At 40.0% G+C, this 18,963-nt stretch overlaps 1 protein-coding gene across 1 annotated transcript; it reads right to left on the bottom strand.

The window, feature by feature from the left end:
- Nucleotides 1-4,448: 4,448 nt before the first annotated feature.
- Nucleotides 4,449-17,989, bottom strand: LOC106718307 (disks large homolog 5). The gene is made up of 28 exons (XM_045681182.1): nt 17,778-17,989; nt 17,411-17,449; nt 17,258-17,307; nt 16,643-16,941; nt 16,230-16,345; nt 15,880-16,002; nt 15,644-15,761; nt 14,785-14,930; nt 14,395-14,518; nt 14,200-14,312; nt 13,857-13,960; nt 13,411-13,550; nt 13,140-13,235; nt 12,878-13,036; nt 12,333-12,496; nt 11,863-12,035; nt 11,462-11,541; nt 11,255-11,385; nt 10,236-10,335; nt 9,471-9,570; nt 8,088-8,161; nt 7,918-7,981; nt 5,892-7,828; nt 5,527-5,801; nt 5,228-5,445; nt 5,006-5,139; nt 4,700-4,919; nt 4,449-4,592 (listed from the first exon to the last, which is right to left on the bottom strand). Exons 3-28 carry the CDS (start codon nt 17,298-17,300, stop codon nt 4,486-4,488), a joined length of 5,358 nt encoding a protein of 1,785 aa, XP_045537138.1. The 5' UTR covers nt 17,301-17,307; nt 17,411-17,449; nt 17,778-17,989; the 3' UTR covers nt 4,449-4,485.
- Nucleotides 17,990-18,963: the final 974 nt, after the last annotated feature.

Raw genomic sequence — 18,963 nt, 5'->3', positions numbered from 1 at the left:
TTTTACATATTGAATTATGTTTAATGTACAACGAGGAGCAAACAAACATGCTGGCTACAGATTAACTTAATTATAAAATCAGATCAAATTATCATAGACAAGCTAGCTGGCTACCACGGACCTAGGGCTGCAAGTCCGACTGTTGTTTGTGCTGACAACTGAATATTTATGGTAACTATTATAGTATCATTTCGGTGTATGAAATTGAACGTTAATATATAATCAATCTTTTAACATAATACAACAACGATTTTCATTTCATCTATTTAAAAACAAATATTTACTAAAAAAAAATATTAGAAACAATACTTTACTGGCAACACAGAACAGTGGACTGTCAAACGCAACACAGCGCCCTCTACAAAACAACATCTAACAACGGGACGAACTTCAAAATGATGCGTAAAGCTAAAATAATAATCTGCAAAGCGCATAGCGTAAAACGTAACAAACTCGATATCAAATCTCTGTACAATAAAAAAAAAACTTAACCAACTGTGCTGAAAATTATAAAAAAAAATCAATATTATAAAGCCTCATCACATGTTAATATCAATGAGATCGCGATAAAACTGCATTTTAGGAGCCCTATTCGATAAACAACTTATACTAATACGTGCGGATCCGAATTACTCATCTCTATTCACATAAAGAGGTCACTTTTATAAATTTGTCGGTTACAAGAAACCGGTGCCTATTTCGCTATATTAAAATTGCTCGCCAACCGCTAAAATTATGACCAACCAAACTCACTAAGGTTTAAAATAACGCCCGAAAGATGCCTATATTTGTGTACTAATTCTAAACAAAGAAAAATAATACAAAGAGAAGTTTCAGTATCAACTGACTGGTTGTTGGACAAAAAGCATAAGACAGATACTGAAAAAAAAACTACCATTGAATAAATCTTCCAATTACGCTAATATTTCAATAGCTAATGAAAAACGAATTATTTTTGCGATTTCTAACAGTAGTTTAAATAAGTATCATAAATAAACGAATTTAAGACTGGCAACTCAAATACGTATTTAAATCTACCCTCGTTATGAATAACATCAAAATAAAGAGTATAAAGCACACTTTCAAAGCACCTACTAATATTGCGAATGAAAAAAAGAAGCATAAAGGTACAAGGCAGACTAGAGAAAATTTATTCTGCCTAAGGATAGTAAAAAATTTATAACAAAATTAGTCTTAGAGACAAGACTAGTGTATTAAATATATGTAAAAGAATATCCGGCTCGTAAAGAAATAATAAAATAAAAGCATTAATCACAACCAGACAGACCACAAATAGCTAACATAAACCATTTTTTAAGTCATTGAAAATATTACATTGAAGTTCTCCAGAAGCCAAAAGCCACAAGGCAGAGTAAAAATCTCAAATGTGGGTAGTTGTAAAAACATCGGTGCATATTTTTTTTGAATCTAAAACATAACTAGCACCAAAAAACTTACTAATGAACGTATGAATTATATATTCAAGTACCAATTGAATGATCTTAATACTAACCTATGATATGATATTAATGCAACGACAAATGGAATACAAACTTACTACTTGTTAAAATACAATTGTAAAGTCGCTATATAAAATTCTACATAGATAATATATAAATATATAACACAACAAAGGTCGTCTATTGATCCCTACGGAACTACTTCCTAATGTTTACAATCACCGTACATTTTTAATTTTCTACTATTGCTTCTAGTTAAATAGAATTCGACTCAATGACACTTGTTTTATCATTAAATTATTCAAACTTTCGTGAGACACTATCATTAACTTATATAGAAACGGCTAAAACACTCACGTACTTATTATCCTGTGTCGGCACCGACTAATTTCGATCCCATCAGGGTGAGTGAGACTGGTATTATTTCGCGGACGCGGCGACGCTCACTGAAAAACTAGGCCCACTTACCCTGATGGGCTCGAAACTAGTCGGTGCCGACACAGGATATAAGTACGTGAGTGTTAGCCGTTTCTATATAACTTGTATTTTTATCTCTGTTGTTACCTAAGAGAATATAAGGGATGGTAATATGTAACAAGTGTCACGAAACTTCTATAGTAAGTCGAAGTTCAAACCAAACTATTAACTCCAAACTATATTTTTTTTTAAATTTCACATTGGAACTTATTTAATGTGAATATGGCATTATTCTGATATTATATTACAAATTTAGAAAATATTGATATTGATAAAAAATTTAATTTAATACAATTCAAATTTTAAATATTTTAAAATGTAATAAAGAAAATCAAAAACATATTAATAACATGTTCCACAATGTCCAAGTAAATCTTGAATAAGCTACTAGGAACTTATAAGTCAAAAAAAGTCCTTGTTTTTTTTTCCAATCATCAAATAAGCTGTAAAACGCAAATTATTTTGACAGAAAATATGTGTCAGTTAATTTATATCTTAGTTACCGTTATTTCTGAGACTAAAATCTCTGTATGAAACAAATCTTTGACAAAACAGAGATAACAATATGTTTTAAACGGAGATTTCAGTCTCAGAAATCCACTGTTAGTTATCCAAGACTTTACTTGAACATTATATTTATGTTATATGCTAATGATTAACTGTAAATTGTATAATAAAAAAAAATATAACAATAATAGTTTCAACATTAATTACGGAGCTTTAATTTGTTATATATTCGATAAAAATTGTTTAAATATTTATTTAAAAATACAAATAGATGTAATACTATTTAGACAATAAATTGAAAAAATGTATACAGATCAAAATAATATTAAATTTTATGTTACAACTGTTATAAAAAATGTTATTTAATTAAAATTTCAACATCAAAAACTATATGGAATATTGCTGTACAAAATTTAAAAGCAAACAAGTGCAAAATGATTTAATTCAATATAAATTATATTTCAAAGACACATAGTTTGTGTTAAAAAGATCTCAATATTAGTCGGTATGATGTTAAAATTGTATGCATTTTAATAATAAATTTGATTTAAATAGAAAATTTATCAAAAGCTTTATGTTGTTAGCACCCAAACCTTGCTAGGACACATTTTAGAACAATTGTGAACACTTTCGTTATATTTGCATGACTCCGCACAACCTGAATAATTATTATTTAAAAAAAAACTATAAGCACCAAGTGGAATAGGAATTAGCACAGAAAAAATAGAGCCATGTCAATCTATATTTTTGTCTATGTTTCTTTTAAAGAATATGACAGAGATCGCAAATATATATAAACCTATGTTTGGTGGAATCAAATAACTGTTAATAAAATATTAACCTGTTAATAAAATGATGGATTTCAGATGTTTACTCTTTTATCACTGTGATGAACAGCATTCAACTTGATAAACTTCAAATTAAGTAAAAACTTCAATTGAAATCGACATGGCTCACAGCACTGAATATAACTTAAGTTAAATAAAAGTTCCCAATAAATAATTCAACTATTCCATGTTCCGATTCAAAGCCTAAATATTGTCAATCATAGACAAACTGCACATTTCACGCTAAAATTCGCGCAAACAAAGTATTTCAGGAAAACACTTTTTCAACACTTTTTCTCACATTTTCCACAATTTGACGTACATCTGCTTACATTATTTAGGCGTTCAATTGAAATGAGATATAGATGCAATATAATACAAAATAAATAAATAATTCACTAGAACACAAATCAGTAAGACTTCCAGAGGCCCCGTATGGCCTTCAACTTGGGCGATTTCCTGGTAGCTTCAATCTCCTGCTTGAAGCTGATGATGAACTTGTCGCGCAGACTGAGCCTGGGCGGCGAGGGCTTCAGCAGGAACCTTTTGAGGTCATTGGTGAAGCTCTTGGCGGTGTAGTTGGGCTCGTCCTTCATGGACTCGTCGTTGCTGGACTCGAGGAAGGAGACGGACTTGTTGGACTGCATGGAGTTCCTGCGATGGCGGCTGGGCGTGGAGCGCGAGCGCGAGCTGCCGGTGGTCTTGCTGGAGGGCAGGCTGTAGCTGCGCGACACCAGCGAGTACTCGTCCTCCATCGAGTCCAGGGTGTCGGTGGACCGGTTGCAGATCCGGCAGCAGACGCGGCAGTGCTCCTTCTCGCTGTGGTACCTGCCGTTGCACAGCACGTACGTCTCTCTCGCTCGCTCCCTCCTCCTGCACTCCTCGTATCTCCTGCTCCTCTTCCTCTTGCACTTTGGACAGTTATTGCGAGCGATGCGACGCAACTCCTTGAGGAACTCGTAATCGATTTCGAAGTATTTGACGTCGGGTTCGGAATAGTATCGTACGTCGCTGTCGATGGAGTCCGACTTCCTTTGCTTGGGTTTCCGGTCGCCGGGGTCGGAGTAGCAGCGCAGGTCGTCGTGCGAGTAGGCGCTGCGTGGGTCGCGTGCGTGGTGCGTGTTGCGGTGCGTGCAGAAGGTGACACACTTGTGAGGGGGCGGGGGCGGGGGCTTGGGGGCGGGCGCTGGGGGTGCGGGCGCGGGGGGCAGGGGTCAGGCCTGCACGGAGGGCACCCACAGCGTCTTGTTCTGCTCCTCCTCCACGGCCTCCTTGATCTGGGTGCACATGTACGCGATGTTCACGCCCGCCGGGATCTCCGCTGAGACCAAAAATTATGTTACAATTTAAACTATAAAACTAAAATGTAAATTATAATTAATATGGAAATGATAATATTATGGCGAAAACACCATATCGTCAACTTACCAGAAATATAATTCCTATATTCGTTCTCAACTTTCAGTCCGTGCTCGTACATCTCTTTAGCTGCTTTCGCGGACACTTTATCGGCCGGGTATCGCGTGTCCTTCACCTCTTTGATTTGCTTGAACGATTTGAACTTTATGAACAGCACAATAGGGTATATTTGATGCTTGTGGAGCTTTTCAATCGTCGACACGCTTATATCTAGAATACAGTGTATACCCTGTGAAGAAAAAGTTTCAGTAAGTTAGATTAAAACAACTATATAATTAAGGAAAAGGAACTATAGAACGTAGTTTTTGGGCGTACCTTGTCAGCACGGTCGCGGATAGCGCGAGGGTCTGGACGAGCGCGAGCAAACACATGAGGCCAGTCCGTCACCAGCTTACCGGCCACGCACTCCCACAGCGGTCCTACCACCACCACCGGCCGCTGGCTGCCGTCTGATAACACATATGTGTATTTCAAATATACCTATTGGAAAATGCTAGACTGTAGTTGTAAAGTAAATGACGTAATTTATGTACTAACAATGCAGTCGCTCGACGCGCTGGTAGGAGAGGGGCACGTCCTCTGCGAGCGTGCCGGAGTCGCTCCAGCAGCCGAGCTCGGTGTTGGAGAAGGAGGCGAGTTCCTTGCTGTCGCGGTGCTTCTTGCGGCGGAAGAAGGAGCGCCGCGCCGTGCTGGACGCGCGCCGCTGCGCCTCGCTGTCCAGCGCGCCCGTAGACCGCCGCAGCACCTCCTCCACTCTACCCGACACTCAAAAACTATTAAAAACTATTCCATTCAACCTCTTCAAAGAATAGAATACAAATAAAATAAAAACTCACTTAAACTTGCTGGGTATAGTGCCCCAATGCCTCTTCATGCCCTTGCCGTCGAGCTGCCAAGCCCGCCACAGGCCCGGGGCGCCGTTGAACAGCGTGTTGTCCACAAACAGCACCTCGTCCTTCCTGAACCATAGAGAGTACTCGTCTATCGTGTCCATGCCTATTGAGGTGATTTTAGCGCAGCGGTCGAATCCCGCGCGAATGTAGAACGCGTCGCCCGGCTTGTCCTTTATTTCATGGTACTGTGCTAAGTCGTGACGGACCACCACACTCACCTATGGGAAAAAAACAAATGTAGAACAGGTCAAAGTTACTCAAATTTCAATAGATATAATATTTTGTAATATAACTGCTGTGAAGCTCACCTTGTCTGCCGGCTTGGCCAGCTCCAGGGCCGCCTGCTCCGCGGTGGCCCGCCTCAAGTCCACGTTATTGTACTCCAGGATCTGATCGCCGGTCCTGAGGCCGGCTATGTAGGCGGGGGAGTCGATCTGCACGCTGTGCACAAAGATGCCCACGGCATTGCCCCCCACTAGGCTTATACCGAGGTCGGAACAGTTCCGCATCTCTATGAGCAGGAACCTGGGAGCGTCCTTGCTGCTCTGCGACTGGCGGAGGGTCGCGACGTCAGTGGAGGGGACGTCCATGCGCAGGGACTGCTGGGGCCCCGGCGAGTTGCGGGGCGTGGGGGAGCCGGACAGCGACACCTCGTCGTCGTGCGAGCTCTCCCCCGAGGAGGAGCTGCCCGGCACCTCCATCTCGTCCTTGTACTTCTCGGGGCTGTATTGGACTAGCATGGTTATGGAGTTCCCTATCTGTCGCAGCACGCTCGCCGCCAGCGTGTACGTGGCCGACCTCATGTTGATTCCGCAGACTTCCAGCAGCTGGTCGCCGACCTGCAGGCCGACCTGACTGGCCAGGGAGTTCTCGTTCACGGTGGAGACGAACACGCCCCCGCTGCTGGGCGGGCACGAGATCTGTATGCCGAGCGGCTGCTGGCTCTTGTCTATGTGCACTCTGCGCAGCTCGCCGGGCAGCGGCTTGTTCCAGCCGAGGCCGCAGTACTCGGGCATGGAGTTCCTGGTGCCCTTGTGCGTGAGCTGCTTCGCCCCCCGCCCCGGGCTCAGGACTTCCACGTGAAATGTGGGCATCGGGGAATTCCTCTCGGAGCTCCTCTCGATGGAGCCGGTGCTCAGCTTCCCCGCGGAGTTTTTTGAGGTCACACTCGGGTTGGACGGTATTCGAAACCTCTGGTTCTCCTTTTTCCTGGGAAAGGTGCCGCCCTCGTAGGTGTGGTGGTAGTCCCTGTTGACGCGGGCCACGGGCTGGATGTCGGACATGTTGTGGGTGTGGGAGGTGAAGGAGTGCATGTCGTAGCTGGTGCCGATGCTCTCGCCGGACTGGCTCTGCGGGATGTCGGTGGGGCTGGATAGATGCGTGTACCTATTGGAAGTGTGCGGGTTAGAATTGACGAAAGGGCCCCTATAGTACTGCGACTGGAGACGCGACTGCGAGGGCAGCGTCCCCGCCATGGGGAAGTTGGCGGTGCTGTTGAGGCTGTCGGGCCCGAAGCTGTCGCTGTCGGAGGGATACTTGGTGACCGTCTTGGGAGATGACTTTTTTGTCGAATAGTACTGGTCGAGGATATCTTTGCCCGAATGGTTTTTCATCGCATGATCCAAGGAACTCGGCGACTTCCGCGTGACGAAGTCGAGCGAACTCGGTCCCTTGTTCACCATGAAGTCTAAGGAGTGGGGGCTTTTCGTTCTATTTCTGATGGCCGGCTGATAATCCAGGGAGTCGTCGGAGGGGTTCAGAACCAGGCTGAGCCTGTTAGGTGTGACGTCGTGCTCGTAATCGCTGATGGATATCTTGTCCTTTTCCAAGGTTCTGTTCTTGTCGAAGGCGATGTTGGTGGGCGAGGCGAAGGGGTTGTGTATGGCGAGGGGGGCGGGCTTGGGGAAGTGCTCAATGGCGGGGGAGGACTCGATGGACTTGTAGACGGAGTGCCTGGCGGGCGCGGTGAGCTGCGTGAGGGGCAGATGTCCGAGGGGGATGGGGTTGGAGTTTCTGTTGGCGTTGGAGCGCTGAGGCTCCGGCGGCAGTTTTGTGGGGGGGCTGAGCAGGATGGAGAGGGGCGGCCGCTCCTTGCGAGAGCGAGGCTGCACGATGGTGCCAGTCGAGTTTTCTTCTAGAATGAAGTTAGCGCGAGCCTTCGGCCACGTGCCGCCGTTCTTGGTATCATTTTGTGATTCTTTATTTTTCCGCCGGGAACGTTTTAGTACACTGCTAGTTTCTTTTACTGAAATAGGACATGAACAAATAAATATCACACCTATATATACTTATTAATTGAAAAGTAAATTGTAGCAAACAGTTAAGAATACTAACTAGTCTTGCCGTGGTAACTGTCGATGACAGAGTCCAGCTCTGCGATCGCGTCTGATTCGGGCACCTGCAAACAAACCAAACTTCATACAATACCTTCTCTAGAATTCAATATTATAAAAAAAATACATTTTAATTTAATTACAATAATACATATAATAGAGTATTCGCACCTTGTTCTGTTTGTCCTTGGACTTGGTCCTGCCGGTGACAGCCTCGATCTTGCCGCGGATCATGTCCCATGTGCCTGCAATATGACACACTATGTCATCTCACAATTACGTACAAACAATTAATGACAATCAAATACACTCTACACACGAATATACACTAAAGACGTGTACACACTTGGTACAAACTGTACTGTATGCTAAGTTCTAAAAAAAACAACTTTGTTTTGACAGTGAACTTTTCGCTACCTAAAACAATTCCAACTTTTCATGTATCTAAAATCTATATATATAAAAGAAAGTCGTGTTAGTTACACCATTTATAACTCAAGAACGGCTGAATCGATTTGACTGAAAATTGGTGGGCAGTTAGCTTAGAACCAGGAAAAGGTCATAGGATAATTTTTACCCCGTTTTCTATTTTTTATTCCGCGCGGACGGAGTCGCGGGTAAAAGCTAGTCTTAAATAATGTCAAGTGCCTCAATTAAACAATCAAAGATCAAATATTAAAAACAGCAAACATTATTTGTTTAAAAGATGAAATAACTACGAATATTAAATTCCAATAAAATCACTAGTTATTTAACTCTATAAATATAAACTCAAATAATATAGTAACAAGTGTGCAATGACCTTTATAAATGTCGTGTTGAGAAATATTATCGTGCGAGATGTCAATCGTCGATAACTATCTTTACATTGTTATCAAATACGCATACTTCATTACTATATATAACAAGTTATAGTAACTTAATGTTACCACTGTGATATTTAGGAACTACATATTTACTTTTTTTTATAATCATAAAACTTTATCAAATTACTAGCTGTAGCCCGCGATTATGTCTGCGAGAAATTAAAAAAAACGTAATAAATAGCTTATATGTCCAGACTATATTCTGCATCTGTGTCAAATTTTATCAAGATCCATCCATCCATCCAAACATTCGCATTTTAATGGTCTACTGTTTAAGGCCTTTTCACAAAGATTACGTTAACAGGTTATGGGCGACTGCGCAAAATATCCGCGACTGAGCAAAATGTCGGCGACAGAGCATAATGTCGACGACAGAGCATAATGTCGGCGACAGAGCATAATGTCGGCGACAGAGCATAATGTCGGCGACAGAGCATAATGTCGGCGACAGAGCATAATGTCGGCGACAGAGCATAATGTCGGCGACAGAGCATAATGTCGGCGACAGAGCATAATGTCGGCGACAGAGCATAATGTCGGCGACAGAGCATAATGTCGGCGACTGAAGTCATATAAGCGACTAAAGTCGCCGTGTTCCGAAGATTTACGTTACTTTATGTACAAAGGGTCTAATTATTTATTATACAATAGAAGAAATAGAACATTTCAGTAAATATTTCAGCAGTACCTCTCTCGTGGTGTATCTTGGGATGGCTGCCGTGGCTGGGCGCGGCCACGTGGTACACGTAGCGCCGCTCAAAGTCCGCCACGCCGTGGTCGATGTGCACCTACAACAATAACAACGACAAATACAACAATAAGCAACAATCACCAACCAATTACCTAACCTAGGTCTTTTTCAAAATATTTTTTAAACGTATTTTTTTTTATTCTCTAGAACAGGGCTCCCCAAACTTGGACAAGTAACCCCTTTTCCGAAATGAACTGTTACCTCAAACCCCCCCCCCCATGGTCAAATTACCTACTTTTAAGATCAATTATTAGGTATTTTTCACTCTGACTTAGGTCAATAGAAGACAGTGAGAATTAGCAATGCTTTAAGTTCAATATCAACCACTTTGGGTAACTTCTATTCAACATATTTTATTGGATTTATCAATTAAACAATTCAATTATTGTTCAAGGAGATTTTACATATTTTTGATGAAGCATTAAGAAAAAAAAATTTAAATATAGAAAAAAGGACACATTCTTAATGTCACTGTATTTTTAATTGTCTCTTCTTATGTTTCACAATTTACGCTTCTACAAAAAGTTAATTTTTATTTTAAATCTGTTTATCATATACATTTTAGTCCTTCACGTTAATAATCTAAGACCAGATGTCTATATCAACCAATATTATCACTTAAATTGAAACTTAATGGCACTGGTCTTAACTTAAAAATTATAAAATTACAAGTATAATTCAAATTAAAATAAAATATATTACCTTAGGATCATGTGGAGGTAGAAACTGTGAACATGGTTCCTCTGTTTGTGATGAGAAGTTCACCATTTTGTCTGCATACGAGTGCTCATACGACTGCAACCTAAGTGACAATACAATATTCAACTTTAACACAACTAAATAAAGTTTAAAATCACTTAAATAAATATAATACAATACAGTTATCTTTTAACATAATTTTTTAACTTTTTAAATATTAAGGACATTTAAATCCCTTTGCTAGAAATAAGTAACTGAAGGATTTCTATATATCAAATAACTTTATTTTTAAATTCCTTTGAATAACAAAGAAAATTTCACATGACAATGACAGGACAAAACAATGATAATGAATGAAAGGACCTTGTATTTTTCCGTATATTATATACACTTCTCAAAGGATGTTTTATTATAAACATCGTTTTATATTTTTTAAACTGAAAGACTGAATAAAAATTTATTATATATCCACGTTTAAATGCTAAGAGAGTTACGTTTTTAATAGCAAATGTTAAAGTACAATAGTAAAGAAAAATGTTAAACAATGTAAGGATGTCAGATGACATTGTTTTGCCACACTTTGTTTGTAAGCAGCGTGTTGACAAACATGAGATGCAAATTGGCAGATATTTTGCAATTGTCTCAAAGAATACAACAGATCATTTTGTAAATATATGAATATGTGTGCTCTCATCTTGTTTTTAACTCAAAAATTCGATTTTTTATTACAAGCTGTTGCCCGCGACTATGTCTACGTGGAATAAAAAAAACATAAGTAGCTTATCTGTTCGTTCAGACTATCTTCTACATCTGTGCTACTTTCATCAAGATCTGTTGAGGGATTCTGGAGATACCTTCAAACATCCATCCATACATCCATCCATCTAAACATTTGCAATTATAATATTAGTAAAATTTTGCATATTTTTGATTCTTAAGGAGCGGGGAGGTGGCAATTGCCTCCTCTTGCCTTGTCTGGCTTGCCCTTTGTGTGTATGTATGTATGTATGTATGTGACGCACCTGTTGCGCGGGTCGCAGCAGGGGTAGAGTGGGCGCAGCACGGTGAGCAGCACAGAGTCGTACTGACAGTCGTTGAGCATCGCCATCGCCTCCGACACGCTCTTCACGCCCTCTAGTGAACGGTTGTTTATCTGAAATATAGGTTATACATATAATATGTCTCTTAAGAAAAAAAACATTGTTTTTACACGTTTACAAATTACTTACGCTTACAACTCGGTCTCCTACGTAAATGTTACCCTCCTTGGCCGCGGCACTACCGCACGCTATTTTGCTTACGAAAATACCTGTCGAGGAAATATTAAAATAAATAAACTAACCTTCCTTTGAAAATAGTATATACTACAAAGATATTAGTTTTTTTTTTAATTTAAACTAAATAAACTGTAATTAATTAAACCGTAATGTTAAATATAACTTGCAGTATGGAGTGGGCTAGTGGACAGCGTGTAGTGGGCTAGTGGGCAGTGTGCAGTGGGACAGTGGGCTAGTGTGACAGTAGGCAGTATGCAGTTGGACAGTGTGCAGTGGGACAGTGTGCAGTGGGACAGTGGGCCAGTGGGAAGTGTGCAGTGGGGCAGTGGGCTAGTGGGCAGTGTGCAGAGTACCGTGGTGCAGCGCGACGCCGCCGGCGAGTCGCACGAGACGGCGCAGATAGCGCGCCCGCTGCAGACGCAGCAGCGCGGCGCCGCACGCGAGCGCGCCCCGCAGCGCCGCCGCACACGCCCCGCCCCGCGCCCACGCAGACGCGCCGCACGCCTCCGCCACGCGGTCCAGCACTCTGCACATGTACATACATTCACTTTCACCAACTTACACTTCAACTGAACGACACTTCTACTAAATATTAAAATACTGCAAGTGCAGTAATTAGAGAAAAAAATTATGAATACACTAGTTGTCGCCCGCGACTCCCGTCTACGTGGAATAAAAAAAATATTTAAGTAACCTATGTGTTCTTCCATATTATGTTCTCATTAATGTAAAATTTTGAATCAAAAGTTATTAACGTAAAAATTAGTAGTAATGAACAGTAATAGTTTGCTAGAATAAAGTCGAGGCTAGTGATGAATGTGACCTGATCTTGCCGTCAGCAATGGAGCCCTTCTTGACAGCGGTGACATAGACGCTGGTGTCATTGGGGTAGTATGGCTCCTCGCGGCCGCCAGCCAGCTCGAAGCCGAGCTCACCATCCGCACCCAGACCGCTCAGCTCCACCTCGATTATCTCCCACTCGAAATCCTAACACATACATTGTGTCAAATGTCACACTTGCAATATTGCCATCATTCTCTTTGGAAAAACATAGACAACAATATGTTTTAATACAATTGTTACGTCAATCAAATAAACAGAAACATAAAAAAATATATGTTACTAGCTTTTACCCGCGACTCCGTCCGCGAGGAATAAAAAATAGAAAACGGGGTAATAATTATCCTATGTCCGTTTCCTGGTTCTAAGCTACCTGCCCACCAATTTTCAGTCAAATCGATTCAGCCTTTCTTGAGTTATAAATAGTGTAACTAACACGACTTTCTTTTATATATATAGATTAAAAAATTTGACTCACACAAAAAACCCTGGGACTATAAAATCTGATGATAAGATCCTGAGTAGTACCTGAACATCTGCGTCTACTGCAGAGTCCCTGTTGGGCGGCAGGCGGGTCTTGTCGTCGTGTCCCTTCGCCCTGAGCGCTTTGCCCTCCTTACTCTCTGTGCCCTTCTTGTTACCGTGTCGGCGAGCATCCGCCAACTCGCCCACCATCTGGTCGCGTTCCTACAAAATCACAAAACTAAGTAACAAAAAGACTTTCGAACAACTAAAAATTACATATCTTAGTTAATTATTTGAATAAGCTTACTATAAAACTTTTTATTACCTTTCTCAGTCTATTGCAGAGAGCTTTAACACTTTCTCTTTCTTGTAACAATTTATCCCTTTCTGCAAACGCCCAGTCTCTTCTACGTTTTGATACCTGGAACGAGTTTACTCTATTAGATAACAAATTACGAATTTTCTTCGTTAATTCCTTAGAAAGTTTTCATTAACTGCATATACTTTGTTCCGGACAATCTCCAAAATGGCTGAGCCGATTTTGATGGAAGTGGAAGGTAACTGATTCATGTAGACATATTATAAAATAATATCACCTCCGCCTCTCTCTGAGCATCAGCCAGCTCAGCCTGCAGGCGGTCAAGTTGTTTGCGCAGACGCTCCAGCTCCTGGTTGGCCTGCTCCAGGTTATCCACTCGCTCCTTGTCCGCCGCCTCCGCTGACAGACCCACCAGACCTAATGAGACAAGTAATGATGAGTTTCCACAGTCTAGATACATGTATAACAACATATTGACATACATTTTAATCATATAGTTGAAGTATTAAGTAAATACAAGCTTAAATATTATAAAAAATACTAGCTATCGCCCGCGACTCCGTCCGCGCGCAGTTAAAAAAAATTAATAGGGGTATGAAAAATAGATGTCCGATTCTCAGACCTGCTCAATATGCTCACAAAATTTCATGAGAATCGGTTAAGCCGTTTCGGAGGAGTACAGTGACGAAAACTGTGACACGAGAATTTTATATATTAGATTACCTTGTAGTTTATCTAAGGAAGGATCATTGGGATGCTGTCCGTTGAGAAAGGCGTCGTTGCCGCCGCTCGCCAGACCTAAGTGATGATAGCCAGAATTGTCTTGTCTGTAAAATAAATCATATTTTAAAATTTCTAAACAAAATTCCACGGAAACAACAAAAGGCAAAGTTATAAAAATCCATTGCTTGATAAACAATATAAACGCACTCAGAGTCGTTAAGTAAACACTTAGAGAAATCAAGTATAATCTCCATTAATGGAGATTGCACATTTTACATTACGGGTCTTTTTTGTTGGTCATAAATGTCTCACGAGACAAGTTAAGGGTCTGTGTGCTGGTCACCTGGACTTGGCGAGGGTGGCGGTGTTCTGCGGCGTCTTGAGGTCTGTGCACTCTTTGATGGCGCGATCGCGGTCCACCAGCGCAGACTCTATCTCTCGCCGCAAGCTCTCCGCCTGCAAACATCACACCACATCACAATAACACGTTGTCACACATTAGCACGGATACAGCATCAGGCAGAGTGACCAAGATGACCTGGAGGGCGGTGGCGCGCTGCTCGTCCCTGCTGGCCTGCAGCGCAGCCTCCAGCGCCGCCACTCGCTTCAGCGCAGCCTGCAGGTCATCTGACAGCTTCTCCATCTCCTTGTGCACCGTGTCCCTGTAACACATACCAACTTACAGCTGTCAAAAGCGTTCATCAGATGATAATCAAAGTTAGATCTGGGGGGGGTTAGATAGAAAATAATTATTAATTTATTCCAAAGGTTAATTATCTAGGATATGGACAAAATGAGAAGTACCTTTCAAATTATTTATCTATATGAATCTATAGGAATTGTAAGAATTTTAGTATTTATCGGGGGTGGAAGGGATAGGTGTCCTTGCCCCCCCACTGGGGTAGTCAAACAGTAGCAGTCACGTTACCTCTCGCTCATGATGAGTGTATACTCAGCCATGGCAGCATTGCGCTCGTCAGTGAGGCGCTTGATGTCAGCACGCTCGCGAACTCCGCCCTCCCACTGGCGCACCACACTCGCCACCTGCTGCTTCAGAGCATTGCGCTCACGGATCTGCACATATATCACTAAATCACTACAGTTACAGTCAAACCCGGATAATAGAGAAACCTCTATAAGCTAGACCTTTATAAAGTAGCTCTAAACTGGTTCAAAAGACCACATACACTTGGACCGCTGAGTTGCAATTCAACTAAATCGTCAGTCGACAGCTCATTGTGATGTACTATAATTATATGAGTGACTCAGTTCACAACTCGAAACGTAAAACATAACTCTATGTAAATACAAATTGAGCTGAGCTGATAAATTTCAATGTAATCCATGACCAGATCTGAAGGTCATCAATTTTAGTTGAGTTAACAACCTCCCGCGAGAAACTCAGGTAACAGAGAAACTTCTTAAAGCGAGAAAATTGTCACAGTCCCTTTGATTTTCGCTTATCAAATTGGACTGTATATAAAAGGCCATTCGCCAGAATAAAAACATATCTAATATATAAAATTCTCGTGTCACAGTTTTCGTTCCCGTACTCCTGAAATTTTGTGAGCATATTCAGTAGGTCTGAGAATCGGCCAACATCTATTTTTCATACCCCCCCCCCATTTTTTAACTGCTCGCGGACGGAGTCGCGGGCGACAGCTAGTAGAAAATATATTTTTTAAGCTTCGTGTCAATTGATTTTATTTACCATACCCATTCTTTTCTTTGCATTCTATATGGTTGTAATTTTGGTATGACATTATATTCAAGTGGGATGAACTGACCACAGCATTCCTCTCCTGTGTGAGATCATGGCACTGGGTCTTCAGACGGCTGTTCTCATCTTGCACACTACGCAGCTTCTCCAGCGTCGTGTTATGAGTCTCTATCAAGTCGTCATATCTGAAATACAATAAACAAATACAATTTTAGTACAATACCCAATCTAAAAAAAAAACTTCCATCATCCGTTACAAATAATTAATTAGAAATTATATTTGCATTAACATAACTAGACTACCTTTTCTGGAAACAATCAAACTCTTCTTTGAGTGATTCATACTTCCTGAGTGTGTGTACAAGAGCATCGGAGCTGCCCTCAGGGTTGCCGCTTTGTTGTAGATGTTGCACCTCTCGCTCCAGACTGAAAACATAGACAGATTGTTTCTGACTACTTAAATGTTACTATTAAACTCTTTATTTGAATATGGATTTTATATTTCAAATACAAATAAAAATTACAACATAAAGGAGAAAAGAGACTTTTAAACATTTGGTAACTTTATGGTGTTTAAACCTAGACTATTTCTTATCAGAAATATAGAAATTCTAAAGACTAGATAAATGTAACATAAAATATCATTATCATACCGCTGATTGTCATTTAGCAGATCTCCATACTTGCTGCGCAGACTGCTGGCCTCCTGAGCAGACACCTCAAGCTGATTCATAGCTGCTCTGTGCTGACCACGGAAATATTCCAACTCCTGTAATCAAAATAAATAGTTAAGAATTATACGTAAGAAAATTACCATGGCTTTCAATAATAATTAAATTTGTAATATGTTTGGCAATATAACTACAGTTTTAATATTTTTGTGGTCTATCTTACTTATATTATATATGCGAATATTTAGATGGATGGATGGATGTTTGTTCGAAGTTATCTCTGGAACGGCTTAATGGATCTTGATGAAATTTAGCACAAATGTAGAACATGGTCTAGAAGAACACATAGGCTACTAATTACGTTTTTTTTTTTAATTCATAAATGATTTACTTACCTTCATAACATGCTCACATCTTCTTGAAGTCTCCGTATGCTGCCGCCTTAACTGATTTAAGTCATGGAGTGCTTTCTCGCATTGCTGTTTTAGGCTTTCATTGGTCTGCTTGTTAATGACATCATACTGCAGTGGTTCATAAGTACCGCTCATACTGTGGCCGTGGCCCTTAACCGTGTAGTTCTGCTTCTCATAGCACTGGTTGGCAGTGAGCACCTCATAGTCTATCTGGTGGGGGATACTCTGTATCTGACTAGGATTATGTCGTTCATTGTTTACATAACTGTTAGATATAGACTCTGAAAAAATTTATATATAAAGTAAATAAGTAAATTGTATCTATTATCTAATGAAATAATATAAATAATGTAAATAAAATTGTTATATAAACAATAGTCATTTCAAACTTGAATATACAATAAAGAGTGACATGAGGAAGTTAAATCATAAATACTGTAGTATAGTGAATTAAAATAATTTATTTAATGAAAACTTACTGAACAATACATTATATTTGCCTTTTATTGAATTTGATTAAATTATTAAGAACATATTAATTAGATTTTAGTTGATTCATTGCAAAATTAATAAAAACTTGTAGAAATAATCACTCACCATTACTTCCATTGCTTTCTAACGATGATGTTCCAGATGCCATAATACTGCTGTAAAAATATATTTATGATTAAATTATAAATATCCAACAGTTCTATCCTATAACACTTCTTAATAAATATATTTAAGGAATGTAAATATTTACAACTTTACCTTAGATATTATGATCTGTGAGCCATTGTCTCTTAGTATCTGTAACAAATGATCCAATTAGAAAAAGTCAATTTGAGAATGGTTTTGATAAGTTTAAAAACATAGAAGGATACAAGCTTGACACGGTTTTCACGCTCTAATGATGGTTGCAAAATACAAAACCGCAAGAGCTAAGGCACTGTTGCAACTCTATGCTGTTTACACAGATTGCACTGAAGATAATACAAAAACGATAAAACCTGAACGAAAATCATTTATCTTCCGCCGATATCAGATAACTGTACAAAGGTACGGTCCGTAAGTACCACCACCAAACACTCAAAACACCGAAAACTTAACAAAAACTCGCCTTTCGCTACGTACTTACATCTCACGGCAACTTAAATTTATTGAAATTTCACAATGTAAACACTTCACTCACGTTTCATCCAAATTCACAATTCAAGATTTTAAATAGCTTAAAATGAGTAGAATACCAGATATCAGGGAGCCAAATCTTTAACACGTATTTATCTCAACAAATTTGCCAACAATTCCCGTTTCTGCACCTTTTTTAGCAAGCAAATGAGTGAATGAATGACGGCACAAATGGACACAAAAGAGGACGGACATATTAAGCAAAGAGCAAAGAGTATATAAAATGAAATTGAGCAGTGTTGACAGGTTTTTATTTTTAAACACAGTGTCGTCTTTTCAAGGATGGGCTATGAGCCGTAGCTTTTTGTGCCTATTTGATTTTCCCCATTTTGGTGCTGACAGTAGAGGTAGTGAGGTTCGAATCATTGACCTCCATACATGGACAATTTATAAAGCGTGGTATTTTGTGACTATTTGATTACTTTGACACTGACGGTTGCGGTTGGTAGTGGTGGTGAGGATTCGTACTAACAATAAAGATGAAATCAACTGTCTGGAATTTCATTCAACAGGCGCGTTTAAGTGGAAACTGTCATTTCCTAGCAACGCCTTTCGATTTATAGAGATCTGTGATTTAAAGAGATGAGATAGAATTAGATAGAGCGTTTCGATGGCTCAGGGGTTAAGGAGTTGACTTGTGATCTGCAGGTCCTGGGTTCAAATCCCGCCATGTACCAATGTGTTTTTCGATTTACATGTGTATCTATGGTTTCAAACATTGTAATGCAACCTGCACATATTTGAGAAGAAATTCAAAGATATGTTGCGTCGCAACTCGCAACCCTTACTTGGTCAGCGTAGATAACTAGTAACATAGGCGCTTTTAAGTATGAACGAAGCTGTTATTTCCAAGCAGCAACCTATCCATACCTATAGAGGTCAGTGTTTGAAAATATTAACTTTCCGTTCGAATACTTGTAAAGTTAAAAAGTAACTTTTATACGAAATCTCAAGGTAAAATTAAGTTAAAATGAAGATATCTGCCTTCAATAAATAGTAAAGCATTATGGTTGTACACTTGCAACATAGTTCTTTCTGATTATAAAATACTTTTGGTGATTATTACTATATAGTAGTTCATCAAAGTATTACTATTATAATACGTTTAAAGAAAATAGATAAAGTAGTGTTATTTT

The sequence above is a fragment of the Papilio machaon genome, chromosome 15 (assembly GCF_912999745.1).
Source record: "Papilio machaon chromosome 15, ilPapMach1.1, whole genome shotgun sequence".
Classification (NCBI taxonomy): Eukaryota; Metazoa; Arthropoda; class Insecta; order Lepidoptera; family Papilionidae; genus Papilio; species Papilio machaon.
The sequence above is the reverse complement of the archived record's forward strand: the minus strand, read 5'-3'. Positions and strand labels throughout refer to the sequence as shown.